Here is a 16,291-nt window from a genome sequence, read left to right as displayed (position 1 = left end):
TCCGACTGGGTGCACTCCTGGTGTCACACGGACATTCAACAATACCACTAATCTCCCCAAGAGCCGCACGGCTGAACCCCAAGCCTTGCCACACGGCTGGATGTCTCAAGCAACTAGGCTACACTCACCTTCGGGAAGTCTGTTCTTCCAACGGCACGACTTACCCGGAATCCCCTCAGTACCCTTAGCGCCTTCGGCGTATTCCAGCCAACGACACAACTGCCGCCTGCACTGCCTCCACGCTAGGCCGCGCTAGCCAGGCCATGAAGGAAGAACACTGAAGGAAGCTATTTAGGAAGACCCATATGTAAGCACAATAGTGCACACTAGATAGATGCATTGTGGCTTTGCGGCCAGATTAGGCCGATAGGGAGATGTACGTACCTATTAGAAGGAAGGAAGGCTTTGGCATAAGAAGGCCAGGAAGTCCAGCCTGGATGAAAGGCTTGAAAGGATTCAACAAGGCCTTCGAGACCAAAGTAGTTTATCAGCGGAATTGAACTACTGTTCCAAGCCCAGAACACTGCCCTTGTCACACCTGGGGTATGCCGCACGAACCACATTTTCGACCTTGGCGTTTCTAGCACCTTCGATATACGCACCTCTCTTGTGTATTTAGCTGTAAGCTCCATGCCATACTAGCACAGACTTCCCTTTTCCTCTTTGTTGAATATTATCACTTTCACCAAGGCCTACCTGTGTGTATACCTCGTAGAACCCTTACAGCGCCAACAGAGTGAAGACACGCGGCCATATAAGCTCCAGCTTAGCATTGAAACGGTACATACGACCATACCCACTGGAAAACTCGGGATCCCGCGGTTAGAGCTTTTAAATACCAAATACCAAGATTGCACTCAGTTATAAGACCGTTCCAGATTGGTTCTTAGTAGGCTCTACTGTAATTTACAAGTTCCACTCGGATTTACAGCCCTACCCGCGCCACGCTCGCAGCTTGATACACTATTGCCAATCTTGTAAATCCCGTAATAAAAAGCTACGACCTTCGCCCAAGTCGATTTATTGATTGGCACCCTAAAGTCTGAGTCCAGAATGCTCAGCTTTTAAAAAGAAATATTGTGAGGTTATGAACAACGTAATTAAGCGATTGTATGAGGTTTATTTTGTGTGTGTTCTCTCGAGAGAATGTTATCATGAAATCAGAGAATCTTATGCAGGCTAGACTAGATGACCAATCAGATAGGACCTGAAGGGAAGACCCAAAGGGAGGACCGAAAGGGAGGACTCAAAGGGAGGACCCGAGACGAAGGATCAGGTCCACGGGTCCAGTATATTAGGTCCAGGAAGGCCGGTATAAATGAAGGCCTCCCCAGGCCTCTTGTTACTGGATCTTCAGCAAGCAATAGCTATCACAACCTACCAGTACCTTTCGGCTACTACTCCGTTACTCTATTGTTCTATCCCAGCGATAATACTCCTGTGCTTGTAACGGTTCGTCACACACTAGCACTTGTCAAGCCTTGTCTCACTCATAAGATATCCAGCAACTCGTTCTGCTTCTGATCATTGGGGCCCCTGGATCACATCGGTCGTTAGTTTTCAATGTCTTCTTCAAATTTCCAAGGTATCACTCACCAGTACGATGTATTAGTCACGGAATAACTGTGGTAAGTTCGGCCGTTGATGGTGCGATACTCGAGGATACTCGAGCTAATTAAAGCAGTCGAGCTCGCGGTATCGTCTCCCAATGTCGAATCCCAGTCGTTGTCCGCGTCATCCTCTTCTAGTAGATTCTATATGTCACACGGACATTTGCCCGGCTCGCCCATTGGGCACTTAGACTGGGAGTTTTGGGCCGCGTTTACGCTATGGGCAACACATGATTTACACTGGCAATAGGCCTCGGTTTGCCCTCGGATTAATGGTTTTGGTAGACAGTTAGGGCATTACTCTTAATTTTGTATGCTAGACTCACCGGTGCGGCACGTCTCATGCCCTACGGGAGGGGGAAGTAGACGTTAAAATAACAACAACAACAACAACAGACATCTGCCCACAGTTCTGGGTTAGATGTTCCGAGGCTCAACAGAACCTCAACACTTTGCATTAGCCTTGACTGCCGATAGCGCTGAGTATCATCCTGAGGTTCCCCTTTCATCACGGGACTAGAGGGCACCGTTAGGGGCATGGTGGGATATGCACTGTTATACAATGTGCATGAAAGACAGGTCAGCCCGTGTATGCGTACGTGCAGCTCCAGTGACTGCTGGGTCACAATGACGACCGGACAGAGGCCGAGGCTAGAAGGAGAATGGGTGAAAAGCAACCAGGAAGATCCATATGAAGACCGCTAGATAGATACCTCGAGGCATTAGGCAACAAGGCTCGATACGCACCTCAGTACGAACCACACCTCTTTGGCATAAGAAGGCCTTGAAACCCAGCCTTTGGTTGAAGGTTCAAAGAATCAACAAGGCCTTCGAGACCAAAGTAGTTTATTAGCTGAATTGAACTACTGTTCCAAGCCCAGTGTTGGAGGTAACGGAATGATACACCACAAGTGGCATTGAGTGTGGGAGTGAATTTCGTGTATTGATTAGGTTAAAAGAGAGAGAGAGAACAGAACAGGGAGGACGGAGTCCGACGTGGTTTATATACAGGGTAGCTATGTGTGGATCGTATCCACTTAGACAGAAACGCCAAAGAATGTGATGGCTTCAACACTCCCCCTCGATCCAAGCATAGGTTACAAGTGGTTATTTACAGTGATTCTCTCTCTCACACACGTTGGTCAGCACCAGTAAAAACCCAGTGGGAAAAGGATTGCTGCCGTGTGTGGATCGTAAAGTGAAAGTAAGTTGAAAAACAGATTTGTGATCCCGGGACCAAGCCCGGGAGTGGAATTTGGATTGAAGCATGGAAATAGGTGTGTCGGCGGGTCAGCCGCCTGAAGAGTTGTATGAGCGTTGTGGGTGTAGTACAGAGGTGCCAGTGATTATAGTGTTGAAAGGACACTAATTAGACCCTTCTGGGGCTTCCAAGAGTCCAAGGGCTCGTCGGTGGCGTTGGAAGGCGTCGCGGGGTAGTGGCTTCGTGAAGACGTCTGCCACTTGTTCGTTTGTGGGAATGTACTGGAAATTGACGTCTCCAGCTGCTTGGCGTTCTCTGCACCAGAGTTCTTGTACGTGAATGTGTTTAGTGCGGGAATGGTGTTGCGGGTTCCTCGCAAGGGCCAGTGCACCTTGGTTGTCCCCGTAGATCCTTGTGGCCCCTCGGGTTTGCTTGATGTGCAAGTCCGAGAGCAGTCGGCGGAGCCAGATAGCTTCCTTGGTGGCCTGGGTCTGTGCCATAAGTTCAGCTTCGCAGGATGACAAGGACACAGTGGGCTGGCGTTTTGATTGCCAACTGATAGCTGCGCTACCGATGTGGAACACAAAGCCTCCGGTGGAGCGTCTTGTTGAGGTGTCACCCGCCCAGTCGGCGTCTGAAAAACCAGTGAGGTCCTTGAGCTCACCGGTATAAGTGAGTTCGAGGTTGATGGTTCCCTTGAGGTATCTGAAGATGCGTTTCACGGCTGTAACGTGGGCGAGCGTTGGGTTGGCGAGATACCGGCTGCAGAAGGATACGGCAAAGGCTGTATCTGGACGAGTGCCGAGCATAGCGTACATAAGGGAACCGATGGCGCTGGCGTACCAGTGCCGGAGGTAGTTGGAGGCGATGTGGTCGCTGGTCGGTTCTGGGATCTTGCTGGTGTCCATTGGGGTAGATACTGGCTTGCAATCGAGCATCCCAAACTCCTTAAGTATCTTTTCGATGTAGGCTCTTTGGTTGAGTCGGATGATGTGCCGTGATCTATCGCGGGTAACAGCCATGCCCAAGTAGTAAGAACAGGGGCCAAGGTCTGTCATTTTGAAACGCTGACTGAGTGCGTGCTTTAGTGCTTGAACGTCGGGTTTGTTGGGGCCGGCAATTAGTAGATCATCAACGTAGATGGCGATATAGGTGTTTCCTTTGCTGAAGATGGCAGCGTCGGATGGTAGTGGTGAGAAGCCCAGGCCATTCAAGAAGGTAGCTAGGGTTTGGTACCACACTCGTGGACTCTGTTTGAGGCCATAGAGGGCTCGGTTGAGGCGGCAGACGAGGTTGGGGTTGCTGTTAGGGATACCAGGTGGTTGCTCGACGTAGATTTCTTCGTCTACTTCACCATACAGGAATGCGGTTTGTACGTCCATCTGTTCCAACTCGAGATCCAGGGCGGCAGCGAGAGCAAATATGAGCTTGTAACTCATCGGTTTGACCACCGAGGCAAAGGTCTCGTTGTAGTCTACCCCTTCCTGTTGCTCGAAACCACGGACAACCCATCGCGCCTTGTATCGTAGGACCTCGCCGTTGGCACCTGTCTTGAGCTTGTATACCCATTTCCCAGACAATACCTTTCTGCCCAATATTTTTGGCACCAATGTCCAGGTTTTGTTTTGTAAAAGCGATTGGTACTCTTGTTGCATGGCTTCTTTCCATCGTAGCCAGTTAGGCTGATTTTGGGCTTGGTTGAGGTTGGCGGGCTCAGGGGCAAGAGGTGTCGCAAGCCCCATAAGGGCGAGAATGGCCTTGTCAGGGTTTTTGATAGCTTGAAGCAGTAGTTCGGGATGGTGGCTTGTGACGGTGTGCTGGTGACCTGAGTCGTAGAGGCTTGGATCACCGCCGACAACGATGGTGTCAAGTATGGGTGAGGACGGTGGATATTGGGGCATACCCAGTGGTGGTGACGGTGTGAAGTCGGATGAGAGGTCTGATAATTCTGACTGTGATTCTGGTGAGGTGGTGAGTTCGGATTGTGCAGTCGTATCAGAGTCTCCCCCTGGCTGTGCTATGGGAACTCCCCCTGAATCAGAGGGCGATGCTGCGCGGGAGCTACCCCGGCTTATGGGTTTGGAGTGAGGGCCGGGACGGTAATGGGCCGTGAACTCAGCGGAGTCGGTGATAGAGTCTGTATCAGAGGTACCGAGGTCAAAGGCGGTGTCTGATTCAGGAGCGGGCGGCGAAGACAGAATTTGTGCGGTCGTAATTTCTTGCGTAGCAAGGTCAGGCGTGCTGGGTGAGATGCAGGTGAAGGCCTCGTCGAACACCACGTTATTGGTAGATATAATCTTGTTGTTGTCTGTGAGGACGATGTAATTCCGTCCGCCTTCGTATCCTAGCAGTCGACACTTGCCAGCGGTGGGGGTGAGCTTCCCTGGAAAGTCTGAGTCGGATAATTTGTAGTAGCCGGTGGCACCAATAACCCTGAGGTGCGACAGATCAGGTTGACGGCCTTCCCATGCTTCAAAGGGCGTCTTCCCAATGACTCGGCTTGGACACCGGTTTTTGAGGTAGACAATTGTCTGAAGTAGGATGGGCCAGAGACGGCGGGGAAATTGGCTATCCACTAGGACGGTTGTGATGCGCTCCTGAAGGATCCGATTCAGGCGCTCTGAGATCCCATTTTGTTCGTGTTGGTTGACCGCTGAGTAGCTTAGCGTAATAAGGCGGTTCCGGCACCAGAGTTTGAAGCGCTTGCTGGTGTTTTCACCAGCCCTATCAAGGTGAATGTGGCGTATGGGATGTTCTGGCTTATCAACTGTCGCATGCCATTCGGCGACTACACGAGGAAACTCGTCTCTGGTCTTAATGGCATAGACCCATACGTACTGCGTGAAGTCATCTGTAATGGTGACCCAGTACGATTCCCCCCGAGACCCTCGAAGCGGAAAGGCCCGCAAATGTCCATATGGACGTGCTCAAGGGGCCGACTCCCTTTGCGCAAGGTACCCTTATGGGGTACCTGTTTCAGGCGGCCAAGTGCGCACTTGTCGCAAAAACAGGTGTCGGGGACAGGGCCTATGCCGGTGGCCATCGTCTGCAGCAGACGGATGTTATCTTCGCCGAGATGAGCTAGGCGATCATGCCAGATTTTGAGGGATTTCTTTTCGAGGGCGTAAGCGGCGAGGGCAAGGCGATGAACTGGGTTGGTTTTGGTAGGCTGGCGAACTAAGTATATCCCGTTGACACTGAAACCTCTGAAGCGGAGGCGTCGACCGTGGACTCCCACTACTGCGCTGTTTCCGAACGTAACGACGTAACCACGATGGTCGAGTTGTGATACAGAAAGGAGATTGCAGGCGGCGCGAGGAGAGTAGTGAGCCCCTTCTAGAAGCATGAAAGAATCCTTCCCTTCTTTAGAAGTGCTACTAACGTGAAGCTTGTAGGTTCCGGTGGCCTTGGGGGTTATTTCAACGTTGCCTATGCCAATGATGGGTGGACCGGTGTAGGGATGCAAGTTCACGAAACCGGATTGTTTGCAGAAAATGTGACTAGTGGCGCCGGAATCGACGACCACAACGTGTTTGAGATTCGCAAGGAAGCCTCTGTTAGATTCGGAGGCAGAGAGGGCGGAGATGCGCTCGGCGAGTTTGGAGTTGGATGGAGGATGAATGGGCGGAAGTGAAGCAGCGGCAATTTGGACAGAGGCCAGTGGAGCGGGTATGGGAGTAGTAGAGATGGATGTGGAGGACAAGGATAAGTGTGTAGCTGGTGATGCGGTTGTGTGGTTTGGAGGGCTGACGGTAGTGAGAGCCAGCGATGGTAAGTCCAGTGTTGTGGCGCCTATAGATTCCATTGTTGTTGCAGAAGGAACCTGTAGGCCGGCCCTTTCCTAGTGAGTACGGGACCTTTTATTGGGGCGCTGATCCTCTATTTTTGTCACACGGACATATGCCACACTGTCAAACGAGCATATGCCACACTGTCAAACGGGCATATGCCACACTGTCAAACGAGCATATGCCACACTATCAAATGGGCATATGCCACACCGTCAAACGAGCATATGCCACACTGTTAAACGGGCATACACCACACTCCTGGTTGTTGTTGTTGTTGTTGTTGTTATTTTTAACGTCTACTTCCGCCTCCCGTAGGGCATGAGACGTGCCGCACCGGTGAGTCTAGCATACAAAATTAAGAGCAGTGCCCTAATTGTCCACCAAAACCATTAATCCGAGGGCAAACCGAGGCCTATTGCCAGTATAAATCATGTGTTGCCCATAGCGTAAACGCGGCCCAACACTTAAAATCGAATCGCCCAGTGGGCGAGCCGCCAGTATATGACGGAACCTGTAGCACAAAGGAAAAGGTAAAAGAAATGACAAAATCACTCCTCTCCGCTCTCGCTCTCGCTCTCCTCCTCCCGCAAGGCCTCCTCCCGTCTCCTTGCACGGTGAACCAGCCTGTCCAAGTCCACCGTAACCCTCTCAATATCGTGGCCATGGCCAACCTCCACCCCTCTATTCCGTAAAAACCTCGTAAGGTTGTCAGCGGCGCCACCGCCGTCAGTGTGCTGTTGCCAGAGTGTCTGGCGCCATGCCTTTCTCGTGCAAGTCCACGAAAAGAAGTGCGAGGTCTGGATCCTAGCGATGAAGCGCTGCCAGTAAACTCCAATAGCAAGGGAGAGATTCTCCCGCGTAGCCGCTTCGCCCGTGACCGGGGAAACTGCATATGCCTTCCTGCAGAAAAAGGGATGGAAGGGATTCTTCCAGCTTCCACAGAAGCATGTCAGCAGGGCGTCCTCGTGCTCGAAGCGCTCGTGGTAGTCCTTGAAATCCCCGTGGCCAGACCTGGCCGCGAGGAGGTGGTGTAAAGAGCGTCTGTCCAGCTCTTTTAGTTCGTCGTTAGGCTGGATAGAGACCCCCAACCGGTAGTCTGCATAAGACTCTGGCTTGTTCGCGGCCCACCATGCCTTGAAATCCGTATGCGCCTCCCTCTTAGCAAGCCGCCTTGAGTGCGCAAGGGTAGCCAAGCCTTCATTGACTACCTCTCCTCCTTCGGCGCCCGCCTTAGCGAGCTCGTCAGCAATCTCGTTGCCCGTGATGCCCTTGTGGCCGGGTACCCAGCGGACATCCACCAAACTGGGGCCGTAGCCCTTTCGGATGGCGCGGAAATCGAGGAAAGCCGCTTGTGACGACGCAGCTGGGGTTCCTCGGAGTCCTCTAATGACGGACGTGTTATCAAGGCATATCGTAATGCGTGGTCGGGCCTGTGCCTCCGGGAAGAGCGCCACAGCGGCCTTGAGACCATGCCGCGCGCCTTCGGCCTCCGCATCGAAAACTTCCGCTTGTTCTAGCTGACCGCATCCGCGGCCGAGTTCTGTTTGTCCTTGAAAGATTACGTAGCCAAAGCCTACGCACTCGCCCTCTGGTCTTTCTTCGGCGTCGGGGTCCTCCGCGTGCGCTGGGGGGCCCATCTGCTTAGCTATCATAGAGCCGTCGGTGTAAACGACAATCTCCGAGGGATCTCGTTGGAGAAGCCATTCTTTGAAATCCTTGGCAGCCCTGTCCTTAGACGTGGGCGCTGGATCTTGGTGAGTGTCTCCGTTATAGACGGGCGGCTGTAGAACAGGTCGCGGGAAAGGCAAGGCGAGCTGTGCAGCCGTCTGTAGAGTTGTAGGGCGGCGAGGCAGGCCGCGCGGCGTCATTCGGGGTTCCGAAAGACGCGGGACGAGCGGGTGGGCAGGATCTAAGGTGAGGAGGCGCACAGCGTGCCGCCGCCGGGCCGCTTCTAGAAGAAGGGGGACGGGAGGCAGGCTAGCTTCGCGGTAGAGAATGGCAAGGCGCGTCGTTCTCCACACTGGTAAGCTGGCGCGGATGGCAATGTTAACCGCAGTCTGGACTTTATGGACGAGGTCCGCCAGTCCATTGCTAACAAGCGGAAACTCCCCTTGTTTACGATGAAGGGCGTGCTTCTTATGGCCTGGCCACCAGATTTCAGAGCCAAATAGGGCCTTTGGCAGGACGACAGCCTTCATAGCCTTCACCATGGAGCCTGGAGGGGCGCCGTGGTAGACTCTGTTGAGACCGCGTATGTGGCGGACTACCTGCTTGGCGGAGGCGAGCCTGTGCTCAATGTGGTGCTTCCAGTTCAGCTTGCTGTGGAGCCAAATCCCCAGCCAGCGCATTGCCGGCTGTGCAGCCACCTCGACTCCTCCGTGTGTAATGGTTGGGAAAGGCGCAGTTTGTCTTTTCCTGGAGAAAAACTGAATTTCGGTCTTGTCCGGCGAGAAGTCAACAGCGTTGTCTACTCCCCATTGAACCATGGCGTCCAGCTCTCGTTGGGCCTTCTCTGCGACCTCTTCGTTCGAAGTGCCAGTAACAAGAACTGCACAGTCGTCTGCATATCCAAAATGCTGTGCTTCGCTCTCTCCAAGGCGATGGACCGGCTCTGTGTAGAGCAAGTAGATGATGGGCGAGGCAGGGGAGCCCTGAGGGAGCCCGCATCTGAGACGGCGCATAGGGGTGGTCACCCCTGGGTATCGCACGCAGGCCATGCGGTCCGTCATAAAAGACTCAACCCAGCGAACCACGCAGTCCGGCCACCCTTGCTCCCGCAAACGTAAGACCAGCCTATTCACTAGGACGGCATCAAAGGCGCCTTTGACATCCATGGCTACAAGTGCAGCAACGAGTCCCTTGTCGAGTGCAGCTTCGATATCGTGAAACAGAGCTTCCACAATGTCAACGGCCGAACGCCTTGGAAGGGCGCCAGCCTGCTGGGGATTCAAGACCCCGTTAGAAATAGCCGTCCAAGCAATCCGCCTGCCAATAAGGCGTTCGATGCCTTTTCCAAGGCAGGACAGGAGTGAGATGGGCCGCCATCCCTTGGCCGTCGTTTGGTCTTTCCCAGGTTTCGGTATCATAACCACTTCCGCCTGTCGGAAGACTTGGGGGTGGTAGCCGGTAGCGACGCAGCCCTGATAGAGCCGCAGGACAGGGTCTTTGATCGCTTCCCAGGATGCTTTCAACATACGGACGGTAATACCGTCGGTGCCGGGGGACGTGTTGCCAGAGCCGCAAAGTGTTTTGTAGACTTCATCCGCGTGTACGACGGACGACCAGGGTAGGCGACGGCGTGGTACTGTGGGTACCCAGCCAGTTTCGAGGTCTTCCTCTTCGCTGTTCCTTTCTAGAAGGGCCGTGCGGAGTGCCTCCGCTTTGGCTTCTGGCTCGATCACGGTCTGCCCATTGATGACTAGTGGGGGGGCCTCCATCCGGTCGCGGGGCTCGTGCCACGCCACGATCCGAAAAATGTCCTTGTCGTCTCGCGCTTTCGTGATAAGGTCATCGAAGAACAGCTGCTTTGCTTCTCTGACTATCCTCTTAAACTCCTGCCGAAGAGCTTCTATCCGCTGGGGGATGGGATTCGGATTGTTGTGCCGATAGTTGCGGAACATTCTGGAGGCCTGCGCGCACGTTTTATTCCACCACTTTGCGTTTTTCTCAGGTCTTGATGGCCTGCAAGAGATTTGGAGGGCCTCTGTAAGGACGTTGCAGAGGGCCTCGGCGAGCTCGTCGAGCCTTTCCGGGGAGTTCTCGCCTGCAGGGAGGAGCGGGACCAGACCCATGAGAAACGAGACGTTTTCGGCAAATAGTTTAATAGCCTCTGGGTCTTCACGAAGGACCAGTCGACGGCGAGGAGGCTCTACCGGTTGGATAGGAATGTCCGTAATGCAGACTTGGTGGTCAGAGCCGCAGTCCGCCTCTGGGGCAATTCTTGTTGAGCAGAGTGGTATGTTCGAGAAGGTAAGGTCGATAGTATTACCGCAGTTGTGGGTAGGAACACCAGGGGCCGTCAGCAAATCCAGGCCATGCTCTGTAACGTAGTCCACAATTCGCGTGGCACTCTCTGATGTTTCCGCACCAGGTTGCCAGGAGTGGTGTTTGGCATTGAAGTCGCCAGCGAGGAGTGTCCTTGTCGTTGGTTGCCAATTTTGCAGTAGCTCGAGGGCCGAAGTATCGTTTGACCGGCGGTAGATGTTAACGAAAGTGACACCCTGCGTCTCTACCCATAGCAGATCTCTGGTATGGCCGAGAGTGAACCCTCCTGCTGCCATTTCCCTACGAACGTACGTGGCGACGCGTGGGTGGGTAGTAGTCTCACTTGTCCATGTGCGGACAGGTGTGTAAAGAGCGTAGAGGGAATGCCCGGGAATACCAAAGCGGCCCTCGTGGAACCACACTCGTGGCTCTTGGATCATAATCACGTCCGCTCCAGCCTCACTAGCAGCTTGGAGGGAAATTTCGTGCGTGTCGCGTGCTCGTGCTACATTAGCCTGAAGGACACGCAGTCTGGAATTGTTCAGGCTATCACGAGAGGGGGTTGAGTGTCTACTCATTGGCCGTCGGCCCTCTTGGAGGGCGTTTTGTGGCGGCTAGAACGACGGACTGCGTTATCCGAGGAGGCGTACTCGCTCAACTGGACTACTATCATGTCCTCATCAGCTGGGGGCTGGCTTTGGTCAGAGCTGTTGGATTTGGACAGCTCGTCGGGAGACGTGGGGGTATTTTCCTGGTTGTTGGAGGGGGCGGCGCGGTTGTGTTTCTCGGTGAAGAGAGTGCCACCTTTCTGGCGAATCTCTCGCTGCTGATGAGGTGTTGGGCGGATGATGGTATCTCTTTGGCGTCTCGGGCGCATAGGACACTCGACGTGGGTGGACTCAAAAGGGCCACAGCAGTTGGCGCATTGAGTGTGACGGTCACATTCTCCGTGAGCAGTACGTCCGCATTGTGGGCATTTAGCAGCGCGAGCGCACCCTCTACGTCCATGCCACCCAAAGCATTCGGTGCATTGGTCCAGTGGGCGGCGTTTCTGGACGAGGCGGCTGACGTTGCTAGCGTCGAAAAGGCGGAAGGGAGAGACAGGCCTATCAAAGGAGATAAGCCAGGTAGCATAGGCCTCGCCAGGGTGGTAGGACTGGGAGGGACGGAGGGCGACGGGCTCTTGGCCGGTTTGGACGAGAACCTCGTCCTTGATGGCGGTAGTTGTGTCTACAGGGACCATGCCGAGTCGCATCGTCATAGGCACGTTCGGGACGGCATAGGTGACCCATTTCTTGGGCACTTCGACTTGGATGCAACCAAAAAGAGAACTAATCTCATCCTTGTGGGCCATGAGGGTCTGGCGGGCAGCGTCATCCTTGGGCACGAGGGCAAAACCAGTAGGGACCTTGTGGCAGCCAGGGATGTCGGTGGGGGCGAGGCGGAGGAACGTTTGCACTTCTTTGCGAATAGCAAAGGCATCTGTGTTGACGAAAGGGGAATCCCTATCTAGTCGGAGGAAGACGCGGCCGTCACTCTGGGGTACGGCAGCCTTGCGGGTAAGGCTGGGGCGGGGAGTGGAGCGGGAAGCCGAGGCGGAGGTGGAATCTGTACCGCGGGCGGCAGCATCCGCGTAGGAGATGGGTCCCTTTCCCTTGCTGGCAGAGGGAGTGGAGACATTTTTGGCGGCTGGGTCAGACGTAACCGGGGTGGGCGAGGGAGATGAGGCAGAGTTTTTCTGTAGAGCGGCCGTGATGGTCCGTGCGAGACGGTCAGCTTCACGTGCGTGAGCGGGCGAGACGGCGGAGAAGCGGGCGAGTTCGGTGTCAAGAAAGGCGGCGAAGGAGCGATAGACCTCCGCTTTGGCGAGAGCTTCAGAGATGAGGGTCTCAGCGAAAGACGTGATGGGGCCGGAAGCAGCAGAGGTGGCGGTGGTGGCGTGGGCAGGACGGGCTTCCTCGTCCGCAGTTCGGGCTCTCTTGGCCGACTGCGCCGTCGTGGAGGGCGGGGGCAGGACGAAAATGGAGTCCGGCAGAGGTGTAACCGGTACTATAGCCGGCGGCGGTGGTTGGGGGGGCCCAGAGGGCGAAGGCGTAGACATTTTGATGTTGTGAATGTTTGGATATCGACCGTGAAAACGGCGATTTAGGTGGTGTTAGTGATTTTGCGGGCAACCAAGAGTTAGCACTAACACTTGGCGCCAAGGGTTTTTGTTGTAGGAGGAAGATGACCACACTCCTGGTGTCATACGAGAAAGACCTACATGTATGCAGATTGCTAGATGCCTTGGAGCCTTAGGTGACAAAGACCCGTACATACTAGATAGGTACCGTTTCCCTTTGGCATAAGAAGGCCTTGAAGCCCAACCTTCCTCTAGAGGTTGAAAGGACCAACAAGGCCTTCGAGACCAAAGTAGTTTATCAGCTGAATTGAACTACTGTTCCAAGCCCAGAATACTGCCCTTGTCACAGATAAACTACTTCCCTCTCGAACCATCCTTACCCAACTCTTCAACACATCACCATCACAATGGCTTCACCTCAAGATCAGCCCGTCCCCTCGGTCGAAAACTCCTCCCTGGTCCTCTATCACCCAGGCGACTTCGATACTGTTATGACCAACAGCGATGATGCTATCCCCAGAAGTTTGGTCCAGGTTACCAACCCCCCTCCCTGGCTCATCACCCTCCATGACCAATTCGCGGCGGCTCACGCCCAGGTGCGCGAGATGACCCTCTCCGTAGGGCACGAACACACCAGAGACCTCACGGCCCTCAAGGAACAATACGACATCCTGAGGAAGAACTACGCCACTGTCACCACCCTCTTCGACGCTGGTATCGAGGCCTCTCAAGCCCAGATCGCCCGCTGGGAGCAACAAGTCCAGCAGGCTAGCTCCCGCTTCGCCTCAGAGGTGTGGACTGCCATCGCTCAATACGGCGAGAAGGACGAAGAACGCCAGAAAGCCGTTTACCACCTTCGTGACGCCCTCACCAAGCAACAACAAGCCATCCAGGCGCGTCACGAAAAACCCACCCGCCAACAGTCCGTCCTCGGCCACGTCGAAACCTGGGCCACCGCCAAAGACGCCCAGATCAATGACATCCTCGACAAGCTCGAGGAACAGATCTCGACGGTCCAACAGAGTCCCCAAAAGGCTATCCAGGAAGCCTTCGAGCGCTCCGGCCAACAAGCGCCCGACGCCGCCTCCATTCGCCGCGTGCTCGAGCAACGCGCCGCCACCAAAGCCCCAAGTTCGACCCACTACTCCTCGGTCAACGATCCCCCCGCCAGCCCAAACCTGATGAGCGACAGCCTTCTCCAGACCCTCCAAACCAGAATGCAGGCAAGCCAAGCTCGTATGAACTACGACGCCACCCGTGCAGACCTCTACGGATCCGTCCGTTTCGGACAGTCAACCGGAGGACAGGGTCCGCCGGAACCTCCCCCTCCCCCTCCGAGGAACTTCGGGGCGTCCCCGGACGACGATGCTAGGAACCAAGCCAACCACTTCCTTCAGAACTTCACCTTCCCAGCTATCCAGACAACGCCGATTCACCTCAACAAGCCCCCCACATACGATGGAAAGAAGCTCGACTCCTTCCGACCTTGGTGGGCCAGGATCAACGCGTATCTACACGCGTACACAGCCAGTTTCCCCACCGACAGTCACAAGATCAACTGGCTCGGCTCGATGCTCTCCGACAAAGCCCAGAAGTGGCACGACTCACGAGCGCGTCAGGTCCAGTCCATGGGCGTAGAAGACACTTGGAAAGGATATTCGAGTGCCCTTCTTGAGCGATTCAAGGATCCCTCAGAACGACACCGGAACGCGAAGAAGATGGAAGAGCTCAAGTACAACGGAGACACAGCTGAGTATCTCACTGAACTGCTCGACCTCAACGAAACCGTTGGCTGGGCTGGAACCACCTTCCAGAACCAGATCGCCAGAACCCTCCCCTCCAAGATCACCGAACTAATGTACTCGATGAGGGGAGGAGTACCCGAGACTGACGACGAGTTCATTAGCGCAGTCAGAAGCAGGACGGGTCTACGAGAACATGCTTCAAGCCCCGGGCTATCAGATGGGAAAAGGCGCGCCCGCTTCGAGGACGGAGCACTCGAAATCGGGCCAACAGCCTCGCAAGGATTCACGCTCCCCTTCCGACCCAAATCAATCCTCAAAACGACCCGATCGCTCAGCCAAGGACAAGAAATGGTCATCCAACCGCGACGCGCTGAAAGGAATTGATCAAGCGGATATCGACCAGCGTAAGAAGGACCAAGTCCCTTGCTGGCGATGCGGGCGGGACAGCCATTACACCACGGAATGTTTTGCAAAGAAGGATAACAACGGCAAGGACCTGCCCCAGCCGAAAGAACAACAGCCACGTACGGCCGCCGTCTCAACCAAACGCAAGAACGACGACCGTGAAGAAGAGGGAGCTGAGGCCCTCGATGACGAAGCCCAGTTCAAGAAGGCCAAAACAGCCGCGATCACCAGAGCCATACAGACCATGGATATGGACCAAGACTCGGACGCGGATTTTTGAGTGGCCACCATGAAGCACCACATGGATCACCTCGGCCTCACTCTGGTGTCAACCCCGTCGTTTGCACTCTGAAAAGGCTGAGCTTTAACGACGACGAGACAGAACAACTCCGAAAGAAACCCTGCCCTGAGCCTCACTCCGGCTCACGACCAATCGTACGAATGACCCTGCTCTATAACGACGTGGAACATCCTGTTCGCGTCCTTTTGGACCCAGGAAGCTCGATCCCAGTCATGTCATTTCACCAAGCACGCGTCTGGAAGCTTCCCTTAATCAAACGAGCCAACATCCGCACCCTTATGGGCTTCAACGCGGCGGTCGACACGATGGGAGGACGATACTATACCGAGGCAGTCGTATTACGGCACCAAGAAGATCACTACACCCGCCTCAACTTCGAGCTCTCAACAATGGATGACGAGTACGACATTATTCTTCCCCACTGGTGGCTGCAGCAACATGAGCCCGCTTGTTTCTTTGACAAAACACAGGAAATCAAGTTCTCATCAGAATATTGTCAGCAGAATTGCACCAGCTCGATCGTCCTTGGGCTCCCCCCCACCATCGCCATTGCCAGCATCCAAACCAAGATTGACGCCGCCATTGCAGCAGTCCCCAAAGAATTTCGAGCCTTCCTCCCCATCATGAGCGAGGAAGCCGCCATGCGAATGCCAGACCACCAGCCCTGGGATCACAAGATCGATATCATCGACGACCAAACGCCGCCTTGGGGCCCTGTCTTCGCTATGAGCGGGCGAGAGCTCGACGCCCTCAAACCCTGGCTTGACAAAATGCTAAAATCAGGAAGAATCAGAAAGTCCACCGCCTCATGTGGCGCCCCCCTCATGTTCGTCGATAAAAAGGATCCCGACGATCCTCTCAGACCGGTAGTCGACTACCGAGCCCTCAACAGAATGACGGTCCCCGTCCGGCACCCCATACCGCTCATCACAGAGCTTCAGCATGCCCTCAGAACGGCCAAGTTCTACACCAAGATCGATCTCAAATCAGGGTTCTTCCTGGTGAGAATGGCCAAAGGACATGAATGGAAGACAGCGTTCCGGTGCAAATACGGGCTCTTCGAGTACGTAGTCATGCCCATGGGATTGATCAACGCGCCTTCAACCTTCCAAGCCATGATGAATCACCTCTT

General features: G+C 54.6%; 3 protein-coding genes across 3 annotated transcripts; 1 reads left to right on the top strand and 2 right to left on the bottom strand.

The window, feature by feature from the left end:
- Positions 1-7,150: 7,150 nt before the first annotated feature.
- SMAC4_13179 (uncharacterized protein) lies at positions 7,151-11,026 on the bottom strand (the record flags this gene model as incomplete). The annotated part of the gene is made up of 1 exon (XM_066091298.1): positions 7,151-11,026. The coding sequence occupies one exon, from the start codon at positions 11,024-11,026 to the stop codon at positions 7,151-7,153; it is 3,876 nt and encodes a 1,291-aa protein (XP_065945951.1).
- Positions 11,027-11,160: 134 nt separating this feature from the next.
- On the bottom strand, positions 11,161-12,687 carry SMAC4_13178 (uncharacterized protein; the record flags this gene model as incomplete). Its single annotated transcript, XM_066091297.1, has 1 exon — positions 11,161-12,687. The coding sequence occupies one exon, from the start codon at positions 12,685-12,687 to the stop codon at positions 11,161-11,163; it is 1,527 nt and encodes a 508-aa protein (XP_065945950.1).
- Positions 12,688-13,313: 626 nt separating this feature from the next.
- On the top strand, positions 13,314-14,837 carry SMAC4_13177 (uncharacterized protein; the record flags this gene model as incomplete). The annotated part of the gene is made up of 1 exon (XM_066091296.1): positions 13,314-14,837. One exon carries the CDS (start codon positions 13,314-13,316, stop codon positions 14,835-14,837), a length of 1,524 nt encoding a protein of 507 aa, XP_065945949.1.
- Positions 14,838-16,291: the final 1,454 nt, after the last annotated feature.

This window comes from Sordaria macrospora, chromosome 2 (assembly GCF_033870435.1).
Source record: "Sordaria macrospora chromosome 2, complete sequence".
NCBI lineage: Eukaryota > Fungi > Ascomycota > Sordariomycetes > Sordariales > Sordariaceae > Sordaria > Sordaria macrospora.
Note: the sequence above shows the minus strand (reverse complement) of the source record. Positions and strands in the feature narration are given on the sequence as shown.